This window comes from Suillus paluster (assembly GCF_016628075.1).
Source record: "Suillus paluster strain FC165 chromosome Unknown EDB91scaffold_50, whole genome shotgun sequence".
Classification (NCBI taxonomy): domain Eukaryota; kingdom Fungi; phylum Basidiomycota; class Agaricomycetes; order Boletales; family Suillaceae; genus Suillus; species Suillus paluster.
In genome coordinates this window covers 125,416-149,604 of record NW_024537610.1, presented here as the reverse complement: position 1 = coordinate 149,604, position 24,189 = coordinate 125,416, and the positions used below count along the sequence as shown (strand labels likewise).

Sequence of the window (24,189 nt, the reverse complement as noted above, 5' to 3'; positions counted from 1 at the left end):
CTGTACGAGATGAAAGCAATACGACACCATAGAACTACACACCAATATGCACGAAAACAAATTTCTGCTCCAGGGGTATTTTTTTCTTCACGGCGTTGGTAGCATAGTTGAGTGCCAAGGCTGCCCTTGTACAGTCAATGACACCCTCCTTCTTGAACATATTCTCGTAAAAAGCTTTGACGACGTGTTCTGCGACAGCGTCGTCGACCCCCCAAAGAGTACCAATGACGCTCTTGAACCCGGAAAACTGCAGACCAGCAGCGAGGTGGATGACTTCGTCTGGTGTCTCCTCATCGCCGACGGCGGTATGACATGCCGATAAAAACGCAAATTCAGCCTGCGGAGCATCATTCTCCATGATGTCCAGCAGCGTAAGAGGTTTATCTCTCATTGCGAAACGTGAATTATAAGGCTGCTCACGGTCCTGCTTGCCGTGACAAGCGAGGTGCGCCCAGGTGTTGCATCGCAAAGCATCAAGTGCACCTGCCTGTGTAGCATCATCGCCAGAGAGAGTGGTGAACTTGACACTGGGGGGAATGAGTTTATGGACAAGCTCGAGCTCACCGTCGACAGCAGCGAGCACCGTGCCTTGCCCAGCACCTGGTTGACTTTGGCCAATCGCCACGAAGGACGGAGGGGCCACGCGGGTCTTCATCATCTGTCGAGACCTGATCAAAGCTGACAGTGTTGGCGTATACGAGCAGAAATAAAGATCCTCCAGGCATGGTTCCTTCGTGCGAAAGGGGTGAGCTGCGTGGAGAGGAAGGGATGTGAAGGCTGCTGTAGGACACAGCCATATTCGAGACCGGCGCCGCAGTTTCAAATCATGCTGGAGGACATTAACAATAGGTAGCATGATCACGTCCCATACTTTCCGCAAGAGTACTCGCAAATCCTTCCTCGGCTCCTCTGGGCCCATAAGAGCTGCGAGCCGTATCTCCCTGGCGAAGTCGTTCTTGAGCATCTCGAGATGTTCGAGAGTAACAGACGGGAAGTGAACATGGCGGGGCTCTCCTGATGTCGGGACAATAACAGCATTGCACGAGTAGCTGCTTGCGATGAGGATGATAACTGGGCCATGGCTCGCTGCCGCTTGCAAATCTTTGTACGAAGGTGGGAGCAGGAATCGTGAGAAATCTTGAACATTGCGAATTTTTGCCACCACAGCTTCCCATTTCTCCGTAAGTCTCCCGTACTTTCTTGCTGCTACATCAGCAGCAGCTCTGTCGGTGATGGCTGCAGAGCCCTGAGCAGCGGAAATGTGCTGACTGAGCTCCGAAAACTTGTGAGCCAGTTTCGGGTTTGCTGATTCGAGATCTTCAAGCGGAGTCTTAAGTCGGGAGGCCAGTGACCACTGCTGGCCACGGCCCTGCTCCGCCAGTTCGACGGCTTTTTGTAGGTCATGATGGCGCATGACACACGAAGCGGCATCTACAGGGAGTGTTCTGGCATAACAGAAGGCAGCGGCAGCTTTGCGCCGCGAAGTGGTGGATGATCGTGTGGTGAGATGAGCATCAAGAAGCTCTAAAAATGTTGCGTAGGCTTCCAGTGCAGACTCATGATCATGCCCCTCTGCTACAACAGTCCAGTTAGATGCTGCAACAATGTGTTCTGGCAAGCCTGCAGTGGGATGTCTTGATGCCAGTCTGAAATTCTCCACTGCAAGTGACAAATCAGTAGAGTTGTGTTGCATCTTGTAGCAAGACAGATAGGCCTCCTGCAGCCATGTGTAGCTGGTGCATCTACCAGGGTGCAGCAGAGGCAAAGCCGCCAATGATTCTTGGCAGAGACTAATGGCTTCTTCAATATCTTCATTCTTCTGAGTTTGCTCGAAGCGAGAGCAGAGTGCCGAGCTCAAATTGAAAAGATTTTTATGGCGCTCTAGATCGTCATGTTGTGTTAACTGAAGGGATTCGCGATACAGATTTATGGCCTCGTTAAGATCCTCGCCGCCATCCAATTTGTCATATCTGATTTTGAGTGTGAGGGCAAGGTTGTTAAGTATGGTGTCACGACATGGATGCCCAGGTGGGCACAATGCCAGTGCCTCGCGACGGAGGCTGATGGCTCTGTTGATGTCATCAATGTCACCATGTTCCTGGAAATGTGTGCGGAGGGCGCCCCCTAGGCTCGTTAATGAATCATGACGAGATTCATGCCCAATAGGGCACAGATGCAGTGATTCTTCATGCAGAGAGATGACCTCGTCCAGATCATCAGGTCTGCCTTGGTGATTGAAGCATTTCCAGATTGAAAGGGCTAGGTTATACAAGTAGCCATCACGGTCAGGGTGTCCCTTGGGGCACAGAGAAAGGGCTTCACGACCAAGTTGTATACTCTCGTCTATCTCCTCTATGCTGCCTGATTGTCTGAAGGATGTGTTGAGTGCACCTGAGAGCTCAATGAGGGCTCTTGGACAGTGGTGATGACCCAGAGGACATAACTCAAGCACGATTCGTCGAAGTTGGATGCCTTCATCAGATGTGTCCGTCGGAAGATTGTTGCACACCGCAATCACATAATTGGCACCATTCTTCCCTACTGCGATGCTATGAAGATAGGTGCCCTCGGGACAGAAAGGCAGTAGCTCATGGTAGAGTCGGGCAGATTCACGCATATTGGCGGTGGTACATTGATTGCTATGGCGCCAGTGCAGCGCTTTGGTGAGGTGATAGAGAGATAGGGGATGATTGGGGTGGCCCTTCAGACGCGATGCAAGGGCGTCCCGGAATAGAGAGGTGGTAGAGTCAATATCTTGAAGATCCTTTCTAGTACAGCATTTAAGGTGGGCCCACGAAAGGTTAGTGAGTGTGGCTGCATGGTCGGGATGGCCGACCGGACACCAGTCTAGAACCCCCTGAAAATGCTCCACAGCATCATTCAGGTCAGAGATGCTCTTGCTGGTCACGTATTTGGTAAATCTTGTGTGTCCTGCATCCGTATCTCGAGCAGTCTCACAGTCGATGATGGACTACAGTTTGCATTCTATCAGAAAAAGCCAACAATATAGAGGCTGAGTCACTCACATCAAACAGTTCACCGTCGTCGTTTTTGCAATCATTCACAGAAGTGGCCTTCAGCATGAGAGAAGGACAGACGCCTCAAATGGGAGGGAAGGACATATCTATGACCAATAAGGAGATGTAGATTAATGTGAAGCAGATCACACACCGAATGGCTTGACTCTGTGATCGAGGAGCTCATTCGAGAAGATACCAAGTTCTCCAATGAGTTCTCCCTGCCCTAGCATTCGACTGAGTTCAAAGGATGCACGGATCTCCAGTGATAATCTAGGTGACACATCTGTTGATCTGCAAGCTGATGATGAGTACTGTAATCGTGTCCGTGAGTCTCTGTGGAAGGCCTTACAAGGTCACGGTATTCCCCCAAGCTACAGAACTGTCGGATGATAGTACTCAGACAGCTGACTTCCAGCATCTCATCTCATCGAGTTTGATAGACACGTAAATGCCTGCAGGCATGCGAGTGGAAGGGACTTTAAGTTTTTTTCCACCTACAACTGTGGATAAAATGTGAAGACCATGAAACAGATCCCAAGGTCGTATGGAGCAGCTCACCTTCAAGTCTGATGCATTGGCCTTCCAAGCTACTGGACATGATGGTGTAATGAAGCAAATAACAAGAGATGGGGATGGGCTGAGTGGTGGGACAAGAAGGGGCGAATGGATATGGGGACTGTGGATGAAGTTGAGGTGAGAGGGAGAGGATAAAGCGAGGGCATGCTGCACGTGTATTTCCAGTGCGGTCGATGGTTGTTTGGCACGATAGATGCTGGTCTAATTGCACTGAGCGCAGCTAAGACCAAACTAAGACGCAGACAGCTGCAGGAGAAACTTCGCTAATGAAGTGGACAAATATTGTCGTCATGAGTTGTATCAGCAAAAGTGGCCTACAATGGGCCAGGATACTGGTACGGAGCAGTACTTTGCGACTCTCCCTCAATAAGAGCATCACAAAAATTGCTCAGCTCTGACATTGTCATACATAGATATATCTGTGCTGTCAAAACTGTCAGCAATGTCAGGGTTAGGGTTAGGTATGTCTGAGCAGACCTAGAACCTGAAGTTTACGATGGACGGGGCGTGTACGATGTGTTCCAGGCAATGATATTCTTATCTCAATTAAATTATTCAGATATTGCAAATGACACAGAGATAGCCAGTTAAAGTCTGATATTGAGTGTCATTGAGAGAGCACAAAGTATTCTAAAGTGCTGCAATGTAAGGAACCTGGTGCACTAGCAGGATATGACTGAATGAGAGAATACTGGGACAAAGCATGGAAAGAAATGTCTAGAGGTGACAGAGGTAACAATGAGAGCACGTCAGCGGAAGTCCCAGCATGAGAATAATAGTCTATGAGAGTCAATGCCGCAGTGAGGCACAGTTCAATTGAAAATGCGGTGATTCGAGAAGCAGTCGCTGAATCGAAAATTAGGGGGAGCATGTCGATTGAGGTGTCCCTTGCCCTTCTTGCCAGTCACAGTTGCAACATTGAGCTTTACGACTGAGAAGCCAAGCGATGAGGATTGGCTTTTATCTTTTGGCAGTGCTGTTAGCTTCATCCCTGACTTGGAGGCACCCCTAAGTACTGGGGTAGTGGTTATGGTCTTTTCGATAACTGACGCGCCGTCAGGTGAGGAGATCGTCGCTTGCCACTTTGATGCCTTCTCCTTGACATTCTGCATGGTTTTTGGCGACAGTCGCTAGTGCTTGAATCATTTCCACTGGCGAGAAGTGCATAAGTGGAGAAGAGAGGCCTGGTTGGGGAACTGCTCGAGTTCAAGTTGTTGGGGGCAACACAACCCCAACAGTTTGCACTTTGCACACCAAAGGGTACCAAACAAAGGACTTAGAGAAAATTGAGTGTGCGTACACAGTATGAATTCGGAAGACGCAAATTTGACTTTTACTTTATCAGACCACAGTGCTGTGTTGTCGTTGTGTGTACTAGAACACCCTGCAGGTCATGCATCATGCGAGATGGAGATCAATAATTTTGGGCTGGTTAATATCTTGCAATATCTTAGATATGTCGTGTAGATACAGATGCACTCACTGTGAGATGTCGTGTAGATACAGATGCACTCATTGTGAGATGTCTCCAAGTATTTCATAGCAGGTCACCTTGCAGAGCAAGGTCACTTCAATGCGGCGTTTTCTGCAGATTCAAAATACAGACAAATATGTGATTAAGGAAAACCGGAAAACCCGACACACTGAGGATGAATATGTCATCCGAAAATCTGGAACATCCCAGTCTCACGGATTGCATCAACTCCCATGACACATGTAAGTAAATAACAAAAAACATAAGACAACATGAATCAACCATTGTGTCGTACTGTCCATCCCAGAGAATCAGACAAGAAACCGCACTGCCATACAAATACATCAAACTTACCGGATACCATCACATCTCAAGTGCTGCTAATATCTGAGCAGCAATGTCATTGTCTTCCAGGAAGAACTGTGTATAACCGCAAAAGTTGATGAGGTACAAAATTATAACTAGGGAAATGGTTAATCATAACCACCTGAGATTCACACTCAACATACCCGGTAGTGCTGGATGACTGCGAAGTTCTTGTGCAATAGCTGTGATGTCAATTGCTGCGTGATAATCGCTCAAGAGCCAATTGCAGCAAGGGAAGGTATGAAAATGACTCAATCCTCGTGTCTGAGTCTCAGCTATAAGTGATTAACGTTAACATGGACTCACAAGTTATAGTGTAATTAAAGACCTATCAAGAATGTGCCCAATAATGCGGATGGCAAGTTGTTTTGCATTTTAATCGATGCTGTATGACTGAACAACACGAAGTTTACATCACCAAACATAAAGACTATGACGGTGACATCATATTGAGTAAACTAACGATGACACAAAATTACATAGGTATTAAATGGTAATGATGCAATGTCACTTTCTAGCCGTGTCTGTGTTAATTTTCCGCAAGATGGCACAGTCTGACGTTTGGCCATCAAGAACGCCAGCCGCCAACATACCCTGGGCTGTGTTCACCTGGACGATCCCAACGGTTCATTTGAAATTTTTTAGCGCGCTCGAGGAGACAAGGACGACATCACTTACTAATGTGTTTCGTCAAAACATTTTTTGGTATCCTTTACTAGTTCATCAATGCGTGCATCTTCGATGCGCAGATCCTTGGATGGATGTCGAAGAAATAAATCTTTATTGAAGTCTCTCAACAACCTTATTGATTCGCGTCCATGGCTTCTGGACAATGCGACGTACACGTTAAACAGTGACAATGAAAAACATGTTGTCTTACCGATATCAACCAACACGTATTCAATGGTCTGGCCTTGAGATTTGAAATCTGTAAATGCATAGGCAGGCACTAATGGCAATTGATGTTGTGTGATTCGGGTCACCGGTGAGGAGCCAATAGAGAATTTGTACTGCACTGGAGTTAATGGTACGTGGCAAGGATGAAAGCCTGGTAATGGAGGTAGCTTGCAGAAGTCCAGTTCCAGAATAACCATTGCTGGTGGGTAGTGCAAGAAAACCTTGCGTTCAGCAATAGCCTCTACTGAAATTGGATCCTCCCTCACATCTAAAATAATATCAACTACACGTCCTCAAGATCCATTGGAGAGATTGGCGGTAGTTGCTAAGTTTCGTGTAACCATGACTTGCATGCCTTTGACCAACCGAATCATTGTAGGAAGCTGTTCAGTATCTTTTAGAGCCATATGAGCAACCGTAAGGCGTCCACAGGGATCCAATGAAGTGCTGTGAGCAGAATCCTCTGCAGGACAGATATACATCATCTTGTTGGATAACAAACAATGTTTCTCCGTTGCACAATTGTTCCATCGAGTTTGTACACTGTTATGAGGCGTGATGAGTACAGCGTCTCTCCATGGCATACTTGTGAAATTGGGAACGGAACAGTCTTCTGAGGTTAATACCAATTGCCAGATTTCAGTAAGGTCGTCATTTGTACATGCGCCAATTCTGGTGTGATCAAGAATATCGACCCATGTTGGATCAGTGATGCGAATTTGCCTATACAATTTGATGATAGTGTCAAACTGCGTATAGATATTTTTTCCAAGCTTGCATTTGCTAGTTGTGGGATGTTGAGAATACAAAGCACAATGTCGACCAGCTACTGGAGGGAATTGATGAAAGTCCCCTAGGATTATGACACTTAGTCTGCCAAATGGTGTAACAACCATGCTTGGAGGTACTCCGTCCGCTGCACAAAATGCAGACTACACTTGCGACAACATATATAATGTGTCGGTTGTCAACAAACTCATTTCATCCTCCGCCAATAGAAGTTTGGCATGCATGTGAGCGTAACGGCACCTTGATGTCTCCACACTAGGACAAAATATCCAAGAGTCGGTACAAGGCATTCCCTTGCCAGTGGGAAGAGTGCCCCAAGAATGTAATGTTTTACCGCCAATTTGACAAGCAGCTACCCCTGACAGAGCTGTTTTTGCGAATCGCTCGGAACTACCAACAGTCTCAAACATATCAGTTATAGCTTCGAGTAAACGAGTTTTGCCGGTTCCAGCTTGACCATGAACAACCATAAGAAGCTGTGAAGGATTGTTGCCGAGAAGAAGTTGATGGACATGTTCTGCGACAATAGTGAAAGCCATGGACTGTTCCTCATTTAAATAACTCGGCAGTGGAACAGGGGATAGAAGAGGGTCGTGGTTGAGGGATTTCGCGGTTAGCATTGCAGATGGATTATCTTTGGCAACACCATTGAAAGGTTCAACAGTGCTAGAAGCACTGGCAGGTGCACGCGAAGGCTGCTCCCTAAATAAATCTGCTTCTGCAATATATTTTTGCCACAACAGGCAGTTCTGTAAGTTCTCCTCCATCGCAATGGGAGTGATAGATCCAGAAACATGATTGGAAGGATTGGTATCCAAAGCGAAAAAATTAAATTCATTGGCAATGTTCATCGCGACCTTGGCGTAAACCATCTCTCAAGTGCTAAGACTGTCTTCACAAGCTCATAGGACATCTTCATCAGATATCGACTCCTCGGTGAATTGATTAATATCACCCACACCATCCAATTCTGCCTCTTCATAGCTATCGTCAATATGTTCACCCTCTGCAACAGCAGCAAAGATATAATCATGAGTCGCTGGATGTTTTCTTGCTCCCGTTTCGCCTGATCTGAGCAATTGTGAAAATATTGGATATTATCGACAATAGTCTGAACTTCTTTTGGGGCGCTGGATATAAAGCACTTGAATGCCGTCTCGAAAGTTTCATCTGTCTGCTTCAAAGTAGTTACATCCATCCAAGGTTTGAGTAGCACCAGCATGGATGTGCAATATAATGGGTAAGATTCAGGATCATTGGAATGAGGAAACCATGGACCAGGTATATGAGGCATTGTTTCATGTCCTTCTTCACGAAGTACCTGAATATGACTAGAATGAGTGGATCCGGCCGTGTAAGGAACTCGAACACCAGTGCCTGCCTTTTTATACACTTCAGGGATATCGATATCGGACCGTATGTCATACGTATTGAGAAAAAATTCAAGATAGCTAAAGGCCTCAAGAGCAGAGCCTCGATCAACGTATTCATGTAGTTGATCGCAGATTTGAAGTGAGCTGTCGTGCATTTCAACAGTAACATATTTGCTCTATAGGAACATAAGAATGGAGTATAGCAATCGGTCAAGTACAACACTTACTCGAGGGCTCATAGTATCTACTTGGACCATCAATCCTTTGGCAGAAGAACTACTTTTACTACAAAAACCTATTAGATTTTCTAGTTCACTATGATGTTGAAAGACTTACTGTGGACTTCTCAAAAAAGTGAATGTGCGCTTCAACAGACTCACCACAGAAGACCAGTAAATGGTCTGGAAATGGTGAGATATATATCTGTCACCCCAACCCATCAAATATGACATGACTTCCGGAGCACTAAACTCTTGTTCCTGACTAAGCGCATTCGCGCAGCGCTGTATGAGGTGTTTGTTCAAAGTCTGAACATCACTATTGTGTGCTTCATCCTGACGATGGTACACAAAAATTTTTGCAAGAAGTGCCGAGGCGTTACAAGAATGCTGCTGGCATTTTGCTGCATAGGAAGAAATGTACCATGCAATGTGTTTCGTGCCGTCCCCATTGGTAATAAGTTTAATATCATGATTAGAGCATGTTGCCAGAAGAATTGTCAGATTCCAATTATTCAAGAAACAATAACTTTGATGGGGTCCCCAATCGCCATTGGAATCTATCCATGCATCAGGAGCGAGTGGGAATGGTGTGTGTCTTTTACACAGCATACGACCACCAGAAACTTTAAGGCACCCTAGACCACACTTGTGGATTTGAACTGCGCAAGCTAGTCGACCTTCTACAGCAAAGTGATTTCTTGCAAACAACGATTGACGAGGATCGAGTGGCCGAGAGTAGGACACTGCCTTTTCATGAGGAATGGTCGCCAAAGATTCTTCTGTGATATGGTCGTGATGAGCTCGGATGTTGGATGCGATGTATGCCGCAATGCGAGACCGGAATTTGGCTGATTGTAGATGTTTTTTCATTTCCCCCACAGTAAGAGAACCTCGTATCCATAAAAGCATATGCAGGTGTAATGTTCCTCGTCCTTGAGCCTCCATGGCACCAATATATCCTTCAACCACTCCAAAAATGCCCTTGCAATGTACAATGCGACCTCCTCAACCATGCGAATGAATTGTGATGCCGAATAACTCTTCAAGAATGGCACCGATGACTGAAATGAAAAAATTTAGCTGCAGCATACGGATCATCCACAACGATCTTCACCCGTTGGGCAGAATCAGGTTCCGTGGTACAGTCAAAAGCATCGAGGTCAATTTGCTCTCCCTGCTAACACTTGAACAATTGGATCATGAGTATCGGTGGGATTGATTGTGATCTACAACAACAGAGGATTTTTCATAAGCATCATACCCCAAATATATGCGCAAATGCTGATCCGAGATTTGTCTGTTCCTATAATGTTGGCTCGTACAGCACTGATGTGCTTCTTCAATGCACGTATAGTAGGATTAGAGGGAGCTTCCTTTTTAGCCTCCTCTTGAGCCGCAGTAACAAGATCTTGAGGAGGTAGACGTGCGAATGATGCCTCATTATCGTGAAAGGCTTTCTTCTTCACCTGAAGAACAGCGGATCGACAAACCTGTCGCTTTTGAATGACGCCGAAGACTTGAAACATAAAATGAAAATCCTTTCTGAATCATTTATCGGTGTACTGCATGGCCCATTTCGCGTGAGCTTCATACAATATGGAACGTGGACGGAAGCCTTCGAATCCACCCATACCATAAGGAAATAAACACGGAAAGGCGCCTAATAAATGGTTTGGATCCTCTGAGGTTCTGGCAAATTGCACGCCAGCACTATCATGACAGGCATACTCATTGACAACCCAGAACCATGCTGAACAGAGTATGATCCCAGGCTAGACATGTTGGCAAAAGTGTTTGCAAGAACATCTTGATTTGACAACAGGGAAGCCTCTGCATCTATAACTCCATGTGTTTGAATTGGAATAACATGAGAATCTAACAGTAATGAGCACAAATCAAAAATTAAAATTAAAAGAAACTAACTAATGTGACCTTTGACTTCCCCTTCGTCCTCCGCTGTACTTGTCATCAAATCAAATGTTTCAAAAGTAGAATGGAGATCTGTACACTGTAAGTAAACTATAACAGGAGGGAACGAACTACTAACCATTATCATCCAAGTCAAGACCATCAATAACGTATCCTGCTCTCTCTCATTCTAGCAAGTGCTGCTTGTCTGAAAACTTCATTACAGACAACAGCTCATCGGGAAAACCGTCCTCTGGCAACAAAGCCAGATTGGCTTCACAAATTGTGATATCACTGTAGAGTTGATTTTTGTGCTTCAAAAACAGTAATGCATCCTTAATGCAACGGCAATTAACTGTGAGGATGGACGGCAAAGATTTCACTGGCAATTTGCTAGGGCCAATGATAGTAATAGCAATAGTAGCAGCAAGGACTGCAGGTCTGTGAGGCATTAACTTCCCATCAACCATCACATCGATATTGGGAATGTTTAACTGATAGGTTGATACGTTTCCGTGAACTCCACTATTCAACGCCATGGAATCCCATTGAGTTGCACCTTTGCATTGTGGATACAGCTTGACCACATACACTGCAGGAAAATATAAAGCAATGAGCAAACGCTCAGGAAGATTGAGGATAGCGAGAACATTGGGTATGTCTCCCACCCACAACCCATTCACCAATGAAAGTCGTGGAATATTGCCAACTTGTAAATCCTCCAAACACTCGCAACAGACCAGTCCTCAAAGTCGGCCTTCTACATCAGGACAGAGCTGCAGTGTGCAATAGTAGACAGTTTACCAAAGTTTGGGCATGGTGTCGAAAGACTGGGGTGAGGATCAATGAAATGACACAGGGACTCTCATTTAACGTCATCTGAAGGATCCATAAGGAAATCTGTGTCTGGTACCTGTGGTGTAGGATTTTCAGTGAATTGGCCTCGTTTCAGTTGAATATCTTGATCCTCAAATTGATGGTGCCTCTTCTGTTCATATGCACGCTTAACAGCATCCTGCAATGCACTTGAACCCTGCACTGCCTCGAGGAGAGTAGACCGTCGCCGCTTCTCTGCAGACGTCAACAACGATCCAGCTTCAGATATAATGTCTTTCATGGTCAAGAAATCGACCATATCCATCGGTTTGCCTTGGGAATCATCCATAGTAAATGTTGGACAACATCAACCTACTCAGATGAAAATGCAAACACAGGAGCAGATAAGCAATGACTAATTCACATTATGATGATGGGTGTCACCTTATTTAAAAATCAGATCCGCCACACCTCCTTTTTGACTGCAACCATGGCCTTTGACACACACACTTATCACATCGAACACTCCTCCGCTCACGGCTATGCTGCATCCCCACACTTCTCAAATGCAAGGATGTGGCAGCATTCATCTACAGGTCTAGAGGTTGTCAACGAATCAGATCTATCACCCTTCATAGCTACCATTGTTGGGCGTGTATCTCCATACTGCCTGAAATGTACCCCCTCTGGCAACCATTTCACAGGCGGTATGAGTCCCCTTGCAAAAGCCAAATATCAAGTTCCACATCACTCGTCCAGCGGATCATGAGTTATCAGTGGATTATCTGGCTAGAGTCCGTAATCTGGAAATATTGCAAGCGGAAGTCGGTAAAACGGGCAACCACAAAAACATGGTGATTGATGACTACACTGGTAAAATGATTCGCTTCATAAAAAACATATTCACTGTTTGTGTGTGTACCTGATCCTCGACACACAATAAAACATAAACTGACCAGAATAAAAGGACCGCACAATTCCAGACTCTCCTCACGGAGAGGCTGCAGAGAACGCCCCAAAGATGGATGATGAAACAAAAAATTGGCTGATTCCGGATGAGTTCGCACACAACTTTGACGGATTGAAGTATAGCATGGCGGCTGAGCCGTTGCCTCTCTACCATGAAGGTCACTTGGTAGAGCCAAGACACGCCAACCAGATCATAAACGGCACAATCATGGAGGTACAATTCAGCATTCAGCACTGGTGCATCACAGACTTCAATAGCTTCCAAGCCACTGCACAAAAGGTGACAGTTTTGAGGCTCGGGCCCATTCACATTCCATCTAACTACAAACATGCCAACCCGGAGGCTGATCTTGATGAACAGCCTAAGATGAAGAAACTGCGATATAATGCAGAGGCTGGTTCATCAAAGGATGGATAAAAGAAATCGTGTGCAATATGTATTTGAATCCAAACAACCGAAGGTTCATAAACAAATGTACTTATATCTTCATCATGTAATCACAAATTTGAGATGATATTTGCTCCCAAAACCAAAGAATAATAACAAACTCCGCAAGGTCAAAAGTCAGCAGCACCGATGCCTAGTTGGAATGTTGCTGACAATGACCAGACAGTGGTATGTCAAGCGTGTGGCGCACAACGGTCTAAATCGGGTAATATCTCAGTTGAGCAATTTTTGTGATGAGTGGGGCACTCTCAGTTGTATCACTCATACTATCCATTTAGTGCACTATAACGCAAAACGTAAAATCCAGTTTATTTCATGGCACTAACAATACGAACCATTCTATGCGAGTGTTGAGTTGATGCCATGGGAGAGAATGAACAAGAATCAGAGTGTCATGAAAAGAAAGGCAATGGTTTGTGAGAATATGACAGGTCGAAATTCCGTCGAATATAAGATGAGATAGCCTGACAGTACATGTACAATGAAAATGTGAACATGAATGTGACTTGAAGAAAGCGTGGCCTAGGGACATAGGTGAGACTTTGAACATATATAGACAACCTGTTGGTTGCAACAAGCACTGGGGAAAAAAGGAGATTATGCACCAGTGGGAATGTCACATGAACCTTGGATTCTGACCAGATTATCACCATATCTTGACCACATATCTGCGAACTGAAAATATGATATGAGTCTGCATATCCTCATGTCATTTTCGCCACATTCTGAGCTTAGCGTACTTAGCGCAGCACTGAGACTTGTCATTGATTGATTTAATTTCATCAGGTGATTCTTCACGATTGAGTGCACGCGTCCCTCACATAGAACTCAGTACTGCCACGCGCAGCACACCAACTTCACTGAGTTTGCACCACGCTCCGCACATGGACAACTCAGTTACTAGTTCAAAAGTATGTTAGTGAATGATTCAGAACAATTATTCTGACATCCGCACTCCATTATGTGCAGCCTAATCGATGGCAGGTGCTTGTACAATGCCGGTGCTCACAATGCAGCAGTGCCAACCTCGGTTACAAGCTTGTAATGTCGAATACATGTTGCAAACACGAGTCCAAGGATACTACTACAAGGAACTTCAAGCTGACAAAGCAACCATCCAAAGCTGCAGCTACTTGCACTACCATCCAACCTTTACCCGATGACCCACTGGCAGAAACACCTGATTGTGATACTGGAAACACGTCTACAGATACAAGCCCGACTCTTGTGGCTTCAAGCCTTCCAGCATCTCCCCGATTCTGGCCAGCAGACTCGGCTGATGATGATACCTCCCTTGAGGCACTCCCTGACTCGGAACTAGGCAACACTGGCGACTACAGCTATGACTATGACATGCCCCTAGATTTTGATCAACAGTTGGATATCAGCTCTAGGGACCAGCTTGAAGTGAGCATGTCAGACAGCATAGATCATAACCCCAAGCCTGAGCCATGGGAGTCCCTCCCCCCAGAGTCAATATCACAGTCCGATAATCATAATAACAATCCCGTTCAAGATAGTGATGATGAATTTGAAGACCTGGTGACTTTGGTCCCAGCATTTCGGCAGACACCACCCATGCGTCTTGTCTACCTCCAGTCAGCGATTGCCCACATCACCGGAGTGGCGACGGTTACTGATGCTACCAACCGACTACAAGATGGGCTTGATCTCATCGAAATATGTGGTGTCTTACCAGTACATCCACAACCCCTTCGTTCTCTCGCAACTGTCAAGAAACACCTTGGCCTGCAGGTAGACGACTATGTCGAGAAAAAAGCGATCTGTACAAGATGCTATAAATTCTACTCCCCTCAAGACATCCAAGATCTGATATCCCTGAACTGCACAGTTCGAAGATGTCAAGGCATCATCTATCGCATGAAACACGAGCGCCCAGATGATATCACTGGCATAGAGCGAAGTAAATGCATACCTGCGAAGATCCTGACTTACTGTCCCCTCATTAAAGCTGTCAAATGTTTTCTCTTATGACCAACATTTGTTCAGAGTATGCGAGACACCACAGTCGACAAAGATCACCTTCCGTTAATAGATGAGGAACTCATGCAAGACATATATGATGGCACTGATGGTTGAAGCAAGAAGTTGGACTCAAACGAGTCATTGAAGCAGATGGCTCAATTGTTGATGTTGAAGTCACTCCAGGATCAAGTCGCTCGCTATTCTCTTGTGAAGTTGGCCTAAGTATGACTATCAATATTGACTGGTACGTGCATATATGTGACCTCAAGTATTTCTGAAATCACTTCTGCTGGATAGGTTTGGTATCACTGAAAATAGACCTGTTAAGGTCGTGCTCAAGGGAGAGGTTACTCAAAGGGCTTTGGCTTCAGCTCGTGCGCTGTGCCCCTTACCCGAGTATGTGCCCTTTAATTTCCAGGGGACAGAGGGGAAGTCCGATGGAAGTCCGGGGAGTTCCGGAGGACTTAGTGTCGGTGGAGCTTGGTGGAACTCCAGAAGGGTTATGTGGGGACGGAGTAAGGCTTCTATGGAAGTCCAGAGTAGAAACAGAACAGAGGTTAGACTACCCTAAGGTAGAGCCGGAGAAGTAGTCCTAAGGTTTAACCCCTAAGACTTGGAGGTAGACAAGAGATGAGACTCAAGTCCGGAGATTGCAGGAATGAGCAGAACTAAGATGATATTCGAACTGAGGAGTTCCGGAGTATTACAGGGGTTTATATACTGTAGGTAACATGTAAGTAAATCAGTCAGCAAAGGTAAGGGCTATGTACAAAGCATGTGGAAAATCTATTACTAAGTGTAATGGATCAAAGCAGTGAAGTCAGAAATGAAGTAGGAATGGACGAATCAATAAGCATAGCAGAAAGGACATAACCGGTGACCAGAGCAATAGCTAATCTAAAAGGAGTTAGGGGTGAGTACGGAGATGAAGGCGGAGCGCTGGGCGGAATAGCAGGACGGAGGACCGGACTTAAATGAAGTAGATCCGGAATTCCGGATCCAGAGGTATGGGATATGACAAGACCTCACTCTGCGGGCGCTGTTTACATATCATTCAACAACCTTCACCGTGCAGTACGGTACTTGACACAGAATGTCTACCTAGCCATGGTCATCCCTGGACCCAAAGAGCCTAGCCTCGAGCAGCTCAACCACTGCCTCCAGCCCTTGTGTACGGAGCTCCATACGATCTATAAAGGTACACCTAGTATGCAGTTTACAAGCATCAGAGCTCATTTACACCAACACAAGGGCTTGCAATGCGCATGTATGGCTTCTGTCTCCCACGTCAAGTTCATGGATGTGTCCTATGTGAGAATTCCAATGTACCAGCCACACAAAAGCTCACTGGAGCAGCGGGACACAGTCACAAGAAGCACCCATGTAACTACTGCTTTGTTCTTCTCGTTGACATCAATGCAGACACTGCTTATGACATCGAAAGTGAGTCTTAATCCGTCTCCATTTAATCATGATTATCGACTGACCATGAATATACCAATCTAGATTTTCACTTACGCAGTGATGAAGAGCAGTTGCATCATGCAAATTGCTCCAATACTGCCCGTACAGAAGTTGCTTGTAAGACTATCCTGGACGAGCACGGGGTTCAATATTCAGTGATGAATGAAGTCCCTGGATGGATGCCAATGTGATGTGCACCAATAGACTTCATGCATAACTTTTATGGTTACCTCTTGACCATACTCTACCTTGAACTTCACTGATGTACGATTTTTTCCAGCCTTAGTCAAGAAATACTTTACAGAGTTTTTGGTCTCAGGTTACCTCCTTGACTCACTGGGGTGGAGTACCTTCGAGAGCACTGTGAATAGTATTACGTGGCCATCGGGGATTGGACGACTACCCACCAATGTGAGCTCATTCCTCCTTACTAACACCCGTCTGTTTATTGAGGCCATACTGTCATAATTATTGATACAATGTCAGGCATTGTAGAACAACAGTTATGCATACTCAGCAGGGATCCCCAACCCTCCATAAAGTATTCATACAGTGGAAAATCACTTGAGGAAGCATACAGGAAGCATACAGGTGAGAAGCCTGGCCTTCTGGAACTTCTCAGGCATCTCCATGTGCTCCCCACATTCTCCCCACATTATTCCCACACATCATATGTTCGCATTTTTCAGCCACGCAGTGTGGGAATTACCCCACAACACCAAAAACATTGCCCATTTTGGGAATCTCCACAATATCAATTCTTCCCACACCCTTCCCACCTCACTGCAGCTTCACCACCACACCACAATAGGTCCCCATCCATATATAGGTAGTAGTTTGGTATATATATTTATATTATAATATAATAGTCCACTTTTTTGTTTATTTGTGTGCCTCCTCCTCCTCCAGGGCTCTTCAAAAAAGCCTAGGGTACAGAACACTTTCGCACTTCTACCTCTTTGATAGGGAAGTGTTTTAGGGTATTCAGGACATATTTAAGAGTGTATATGAAGAGATTCCCCCACTTGTTTGACCCCCTGAAGCACCCTACATCAATAAATATTGTTACGAACTCAGTTGGTTCCACACTAGATACCCACAAGGAGTACCGATCTAGTGTTGCGTCAAGTTTCAAGGTAAGGCTACTAGATGGAGAGTCTAGTAGAAGATGATGTGAATGTGATAGAAGCGATGAGGCTTGCTATCTAGCTTTCATGCTATCCCTCTGTCTTGAGGTTTTAGGTGTGATACTGAGTAGATTCAAGTTAAGGACTACTACAGTGTACGGAGTCCTTTATATACGAAAAGCAGAGGATACCGGTTGAACGGTAAGGGTCAAGGGTGGTACCGACAATGCGGTAAGGGCATAGGGTATGAGTCAGAGATGACGGATAAACCAGATAAGCGGTGCAGAGAATGATCAGCCAGTATGGATAAGCCAAGTGAACGGTAAGATGGAAGTCGCTTTGGCGACGGATAGCGGTAATGAAAAGATAGGCAAAAGAGAATAAGCTAGTCTGAGGGGCTTACGTAATGTCCCTGTAACATCACCTCCCGTTCTAAGGGTGAAGTCACCTGGCTTCATGCATCAAGGCGGGCATCATCCAAGAAGACATCGTCAACGTCTAAACCTTCAATCTCGTTAACTTCGAGCCGGCGGTCATCTTCATTGTCGCGGTCAGGGATAATGCCCTGGCGGGCGTCATAAAAGTGTTCAAGACGTGTGAGTTGTGTGTGAAAGTTAGGGTCAGAACGACCACGATGAAGGATAGTTCGTCCATTAAGACGTGGGCAGTATGAAGTGAAATGTCCTGGGGCGAAGACCCCGCAGATACGACAGAAGTACTGGTGGCAATGACAATGTCTGTGGCCATACCGTTTGCAGCAGTGACAGATGAAGTTGGCGGGGTGGGTCTGCTCCGTTTCAGTGGCTTCGAATTTGGCATGATGGATGCGATCTGCGGTAGTAGTCATGACTCTTTCTGGTTCCCCTGTTTCGACGTTGGGTGCTATGCCATGGAAGATGGGAGGATATTTAACCAATAGCGGTAAACCAAGCGAAAGAAGCATGGTGGTTCCGCAGTTACGGCGATTTTGTTTACTAGGGGAGGTGGCGCGGCCGGCTGGTTCGGGGATGTGTAATGGTTTTTGCTCAGGAGTTTTCGGAGTAGGAGGTGGGGAGTAATGCATGATGGATGGTGTGGCAGTTCCGTCTGCTTCTAAGAAATCTCCTTCAAATTCGCTTTCTTCAGTGATGAGATTAGGTAAGTTTTCTGCTTCAGCAGGGGGTTCCGGGGTTTCAGCACGGGGTTCTGTGGGTATGAATGGTACTAGCTCGATGTTTTCTTCATCAAGAATGCTCGGTTGGATGGGGGATGGTGTAGGTTGTACTACAAACTTGCCGTTGTTGATCTGATCAACGAGTTTGCCGAACTTCTTCGTGGCTAGGAGTGTCATGACGGCGTTTTTGATTTTGGTTTGTGCGTAGTGAAGGGATACCGTCCCAAAGGTTCCACATTTGCATTCCTGCATGTCGACGATGCAGGCGGTGAGGGTATCTGCGGTTCTGAATGCTGCAATGAGTTCAAAGAGGATGGGGTCATTGCGGGCGATGATGAGGTTGTTCGATTTCTATAGCATAACGGCTGTATAGGATGAGTGCCTCCCAGAGGGCTTTGTCTTCATTCATGGGTGTGAGATGAGGGTGGGAGGCGAAGAAGTTGGAGTCGTTTGATGAGTTGGACATGTTTGTTGTTTTACAGAATTGTTTTCTTAGCTCCTTTACTAGTGAGTTTTCTTTTATACGCTGTCAGGATGTCGGAAGAATTAGTCAAATCTGACTTGGTTTGCCAGGAGTTGTCCGATTCAGGATATCCTTTCCACGATACAAGGTATCGGCGGCGATTACCCATTCCTTTATGGGCAAGTATTGCTTCTATTTCGTATTCTTCTTCGCTGTCGATTATATTAGGCGGTGGTTCTTTGTAGTTTGGGCCGTGAACTTCAGTTTCGTGATAGGAGGATAGTTCAGAAGCATGGAATGTGGAGTGAACTTTCCAGGTTTCTGGAAGTTTGATCTTGAATGTGATTGGTGATAAAACTTCTTCTACAGTGAATGGTCCATATCTCTTCGGTGCGAGTTTCTTTGATGGGAGTTTTGTTAATAGATGAGCTGCGGATAGCCAGACCTTGTCCCCTTTCTTCCATGGGGTGTACTTTCTTCCCTGCGTCTTTTCTCCCATTCGCTGTTGGGCAAGGGCATGGCATGCTAGTGCTTCTTCTCGAATCTTTCCGAGGTGTTTCAGTCGTTCTTCTACTGCTGGTACTGACGTTGCGGGGAATGCCTGGGGTAGGCTTTTTGGTTCATACCCCATCATCAGGGCGAAGGGTGATGTATTTCTGGCGGAATGTTTCCTTGAATTGTGGACGAATTTGGCCATTGGCAGATGTTGCAACCATTCAGTGGGGGTAGTGCGGCAGTAGATTCTGAGGTAAGTTTCCAGTTCTTGATTAAGTCGTTCTGTTTGTCTGTCTGTCTGTGGGTGATAGGCTGTAGAGAGGGCTACTTGGTAGTCCAGGATCCGTCCTAGTTCTTTGGCAAATTTGGAAGCGAATTGTGGTCCTCTGTCGGAGATGATTTTGTCATAGAGACCGAAGCGTGTGAATACTTTCTTAAAGAAGAGGTTGGCAACGCCTTCTGCAGTAATGGTTTTCTTGCATGGACACAGAATTGCCCCTTTCGTTAGACCATGGTCGACCACGACCATGACAGAGTCGAAGCCGTGGGACGGGGGAAGATCGGTGATGAGGTCAACGGAGACCTGCTCAAAGGGGCGGGTAGCAATGGAGGGGATCGGCATCAGGGGAGGGGTGACGGGGTGAGTGTCGGATTTCATTTGTTGGCAGATGGTGCAACCAGCAACATAGTTCTGGATGTAGGTGCCCATACCGGGCCACCAATAAGCCTTTTTGACATTCCACTCGGTAATAGTGTGGCTGGGATGGCCCGCGGTAAGGTGATCATGGTGGAGAGCTAGGACTTTCCGGCGAAGATTGGCCAGGACGTAGGCCCTGTCTTTATAAAACAGCACACCATCAGTGAAGGCCTAATCGGAGAGGGCAGATTTGATGGGCGGTGCGCAGATACCGCTCAATGCTTGGAGGGCGGTCTGGATGGTGGAGTCAGGCTGCAGACTCGGTAAGGGATTTAAACTGATGCACAAGCACACCATTGACCAGGTGGACGAAGAGGGAGTCGGGGAGCAAGGTGACGTTGGTGTTATCAGGGTCACCAACGACATGGTCCGGTCGTTGTGACAGGGCATCAGGAGCGGCGAGTTGTGCGCCAGGGACGTGGTGGAAGGCGAGGTCAAATTCACTAAGAGTAAGCTGCCACCGGGCTTGGCGACGTGTCAGTTGTTGCGCCGATCGGAAGTAGAGGAGATTCTTATGGTCGGTGAAGACAATAACAGGGTGGGGGTTGCCTTCCAGGAAGTGTCTCCAACTTTTGAGCGCATGTATGACAGCTAAGAGCTCGCGGTTGTAAATCTGATAATTTCATTCAGCGGTGTTGAATGATTGGGATAAGTACCCGCAAGGGTGGTAGGCACCATTTTCATCGGTCTGTAGCAATACGGCACCAGTAGTGAAGAGCGATGCATCAGTGGCGAGGGCAAATTGTCTGGTTGCGTCGGGATTGCGGAGTACAGGTTCTGTGAGGAAACTATGTTTGAGTTTGTCAAAGGCGTTTTGGCACTGGTCTGTCCAGTGAAAGGGTTGATCTTTCTTCGTTAGATCAATCATAGGTCGCGCGATATCCGAGTAATGGGCAATGAAGTGTCGGTAGAAGTTGCAAAATCTGAGGAATGATCGTACAGTCTTTGACAGTAGTTGGCGTCTGCCATTGGCTGATTCCTTCCAATTTGGTGGTATCCATGGCAACTTTGCCCAGGCAGATGATCATACCGAGGTATTCTACTTCTTGGGCGTCGAATGTACATTTCTCCGGCTTGAGGAATAATGTTTCGGTGCGTAGTTTTTGCAGTATGATTTTCATTCGGTTCTGGTTTTCTTCCAGTGTGTCTGAAAAGATGAGTATGTCATCCATGTAGACAATCAGCCATCCAGCGTCGATTTCCTGTTTAAATGTTTCATTCATGTAGGCTTGGAATGTTGCAGGCGAGTTGCATAAGCCGAAGAACATGACTTTTGGCTCAAATAGACCAAATGACATGGAGAAGGCGGCCTTCCATCGATCGTCAGGGTGAATCAGGATATTATTGTATCCAGACTGAATGTCCATTTTGGTGAAGTATTTGGCATCTTTGAGCTTTGCAATCAATGGGGGAATCAGTGGAAGTGGATAAGCATTCTTGACCGTCCAGTCATTGAGATAGCGGTAATCCTGGCAGGGGCGGAGGGTACCCCCTTTCTTTCCTACAAAGAAGAAGCCACTTGATTGTGGCGACGTTGATGGTTGGATATAGTCTTTTGCGAGGTGTTCATTGAGAAAGGCTTTTACTGCTTTGGTTTCTTTCAGGGGAGAGAGGGTACATTCGGGTGGATTTTGGTATGAATCCAGGTTTTGTTTCGATACGATGATCTACGAGGTGTCGGCTTGGGGGAAGTTGGTTTAATCCGTCTTTGGCGAAGATATCCCGGAATTCGTGGAGGTACTTGGGGATGAGTTCTTTGAAAGTTTTCTTGACCTTTTCCTGGACGTCTTTCATAGCGAATTCTTGTGCCTTGTTACTGGTTTTCTGGATTTCCTTGAGTTGTTCATGTAGGGATTGGGCGAGGACCCAGGTGTTTCGTAATGGTACTGGTCTGCTGAGTCTTCTAATTTCTTGCTTGGATGTTCCATCCCGTACCAGCGGGGAATCAGTGTCTAGGTTTTTGATCATTCGGATGGTTGTACCATCGAATGAATATTCAACGAGGACTTCATCATCTTCCAGCTGGTAGGTGGAAACATCGGTGACTGGTTCAGCAAGATCGACTCGTCTGAGCCAGGTATCCTCGAAATTGTTGAATATGGGGTCGGCCGGTTTGTTCTTTTCTGTGATTGCTTTCTTCTTTCGTTGTCGTTTTTCCGCTATTTCTTCTAAAGCATACTTCGAACCTTTAGGTAATTTCTTTAAGGGAGAGAAATCTTCAGGGGGTTCATCAGTTATAGTTGCTTTTTGAAGTGGGGGAAACTTGTAAGGTTCTGCCCCGTTTGCCTTTCTTTCGTCATTGATCATTTGTTCGATTTCTGTCAATCGTTTTGTTTGTGTTAAAGAGATGGTGTCGTTTTTCCAATCGATCTCTGGTTGCATGGCAGAAAGCCATGGCTTACCGAGGAGGATGTCGTCATTCCTGGATAGTTTTGTGATGTTGAACTTTCCGAGCATGCATCGCTGGTCAATTTTGACTGTGAGGGTGCAGTAATGCGTTACCTTCCCTGCAGAAGAGTTGCTTCCATCAACTGTTCATATGTGGAAGGGGTCGGTGAGAGGGTGGGTGCTGATTTTATTTTTTCGGACGAAGAGGTGATCGAATGAACGATCCTCCCGCTCCTGAGTCGATTATGGCAGTGGTGGCAATGGTTTTTGCGTACTTGGTAGAAAAAAGCATAATGGGGACGTGGAATTCATTGGACTTTCCGACGGCTTTAGTATACAGTACACAAGTAGAAGGTGCTGACATTGCGACAGTCCTTCGGTTTAAAATTCCATTCCTTTGGCCACCGAGGTTTTCTTGGCTCGTATCTTGGCTACAGGCATTTCTTCATTGTCGTCTTCATCATCGAGCTGGGTAATCCCAGACTGTCCCTTTTCCTCCTTCTCAGGCATGGTCTGCCTGCCTTTCAACGCTCCTCGTTTAGGGTGGAACCTAGGGTCGTTGGCTCTATGTCCTGCTTTCTTGCAAGTAAAGCAGAGCCCTTCTCGGAAGCACTTCTGCCTTTCTTCTTCATCCATGCGGTCAACGTCCATTGCGTTTGGGTCTTTGGCTTCTCTTCTGGGAGGGGTGTATCGGGGGTTTCCATTTCTCTTTTGGAATCCTCCGTTGTTTCGTCCTTCCCTTGCGGTGATAGCCAACAGCTGTTGGTGGTTGTTGTCTAGGTCAACCGCTTTTTTCGAGAGCTTCTCGAATGTTTCGATGTCGCTGTTGTTGATCAGGAGTCTCCAGTGGAGTGTCTTGTCTAGGCCATCCAAAAAGAATTGGTGGAGTGCACTGTTGTCAGTGATGCCTCCTCTTGTGGTGAGTTGTCTAAATGAGGCAAGGTATTCTCCAAGAGAATGGGTTTGCCTGAGGTTCCTCATCTCCGTAAGGGCTGCTCCCACAGAGTCTACTTCTTCGAATGCCTTCTTGAAATCTTTAAGGAAGTCTTCAAGCTTGCTGTATTTTGCCGTGTTAGTTGCATCTTGGGCATGTTCCATGAAGTTGTCTGCCCAGGTGGCGGCTGCTCCTTTTGTCATGTATGACAGATAGAGTATGATTTTTTTCTTATCATCGTCGTAGATCTTTTCGTTGACATCAATGTAGGCAGTGATAGATCTTATCCATCAGTCCGGCATCTTTTCTATCTCCAGAGAATTCGGTGGGTGTACCGATCCGTATTTCTACGGGTTTGGCAGTGGTTCCTGATCCAGACATTGCTGGGTGGATAAGTGGGGGAATGGGTGGTCTAGGTGGAGGGTTTGTTTTTCGTGGAGGAGGAAGCAGACGAAAGTCTTCGTATTCTGATTTGACGTCTTCTGACACAGATGATGGGTCTGATGGTGTGGGTGCTCTTTCCCAAGCGTGACAAGGTCTTCTCGACGCTATCTTTTCTGGTCAATAGTACGCTCTCACGATGGAGAGACGTTCAGGGTAGAAACTTGAATCTTATGTTACGAAC

At 46.1% G+C, this 24,189-nt stretch overlaps 5 protein-coding genes across 5 annotated transcripts; 3 read left to right on the top strand and 2 right to left on the bottom strand.

Moving 5' to 3' along the window:
- Positions 1 to 34: 34 nt before the first annotated feature.
- On the bottom strand, positions 35 to 3,618 carry EDB91DRAFT_1251105 (CHAT domain-containing protein; the record flags this gene model as incomplete). The annotated part of the gene is made up of 5 exons (XM_041323330.1): positions 35 to 2,971; positions 3,027 to 3,100; positions 3,172 to 3,311; positions 3,430 to 3,520; positions 3,579 to 3,618. The coding sequence occupies 5 exons, from the start codon at positions 3,616 to 3,618 to the stop codon at positions 35 to 37; spliced, it is 3,282 nt and encodes a 1,093-aa protein (XP_041174583.1).
- Positions 3,619 to 6,238: 2,620 nt separating this feature from the next.
- Positions 6,239 to 11,789, bottom strand: EDB91DRAFT_1084201 (uncharacterized protein; the record flags this gene model as incomplete). Its single annotated transcript, XM_041315738.1, has 15 exons — positions 6,239 to 6,261; positions 6,317 to 6,601; positions 6,920 to 7,056; positions 7,363 to 7,979; positions 8,084 to 8,671; positions 8,723 to 8,780; positions 8,832 to 9,697; positions 10,039 to 10,182; positions 10,207 to 10,232; positions 10,445 to 10,591; positions 10,640 to 10,724; positions 10,764 to 10,814; positions 10,849 to 11,216; positions 11,354 to 11,384; positions 11,538 to 11,789. 15 exons carry the CDS (start codon positions 11,787 to 11,789, stop codon positions 6,239 to 6,241), a joined length of 3,678 nt encoding a protein of 1,225 aa, XP_041174582.1.
- A 141-nt stretch (positions 11,790 to 11,930) lies between these two features.
- Positions 11,931 to 12,827, top strand: EDB91DRAFT_1251101 (uncharacterized protein; the record flags this gene model as incomplete). Its single annotated transcript, XM_041323329.1, has 3 exons — positions 11,931 to 12,147; positions 12,200 to 12,354; positions 12,408 to 12,827. 3 exons carry the CDS (start codon positions 11,931 to 11,933, stop codon positions 12,825 to 12,827), a joined length of 792 nt encoding a protein of 263 aa, XP_041174581.1.
- A 1,074-nt stretch (positions 12,828 to 13,901) lies between these two features.
- Positions 13,902 to 15,414, top strand: EDB91DRAFT_1251100 (uncharacterized protein; the record flags this gene model as incomplete). The annotated part of the gene is made up of 3 exons (XM_041323328.1): positions 13,902 to 14,781; positions 14,964 to 15,087; positions 15,141 to 15,414. 3 exons carry the CDS (start codon positions 13,902 to 13,904, stop codon positions 15,412 to 15,414), a joined length of 1,278 nt encoding a protein of 425 aa, XP_041174580.1.
- Positions 15,415 to 16,102: 688 nt separating this feature from the next.
- Positions 16,103 to 16,498, top strand: EDB91DRAFT_1084198 (uncharacterized protein; the record flags this gene model as incomplete). The annotated part of the gene is made up of 2 exons (XM_041315737.1): positions 16,103 to 16,286; positions 16,350 to 16,498. The coding sequence occupies 2 exons, from the start codon at positions 16,103 to 16,105 to the stop codon at positions 16,496 to 16,498; spliced, it is 333 nt and encodes a 110-aa protein (XP_041174579.1).
- Positions 16,499 to 24,189: the final 7,691 nt, after the last annotated feature.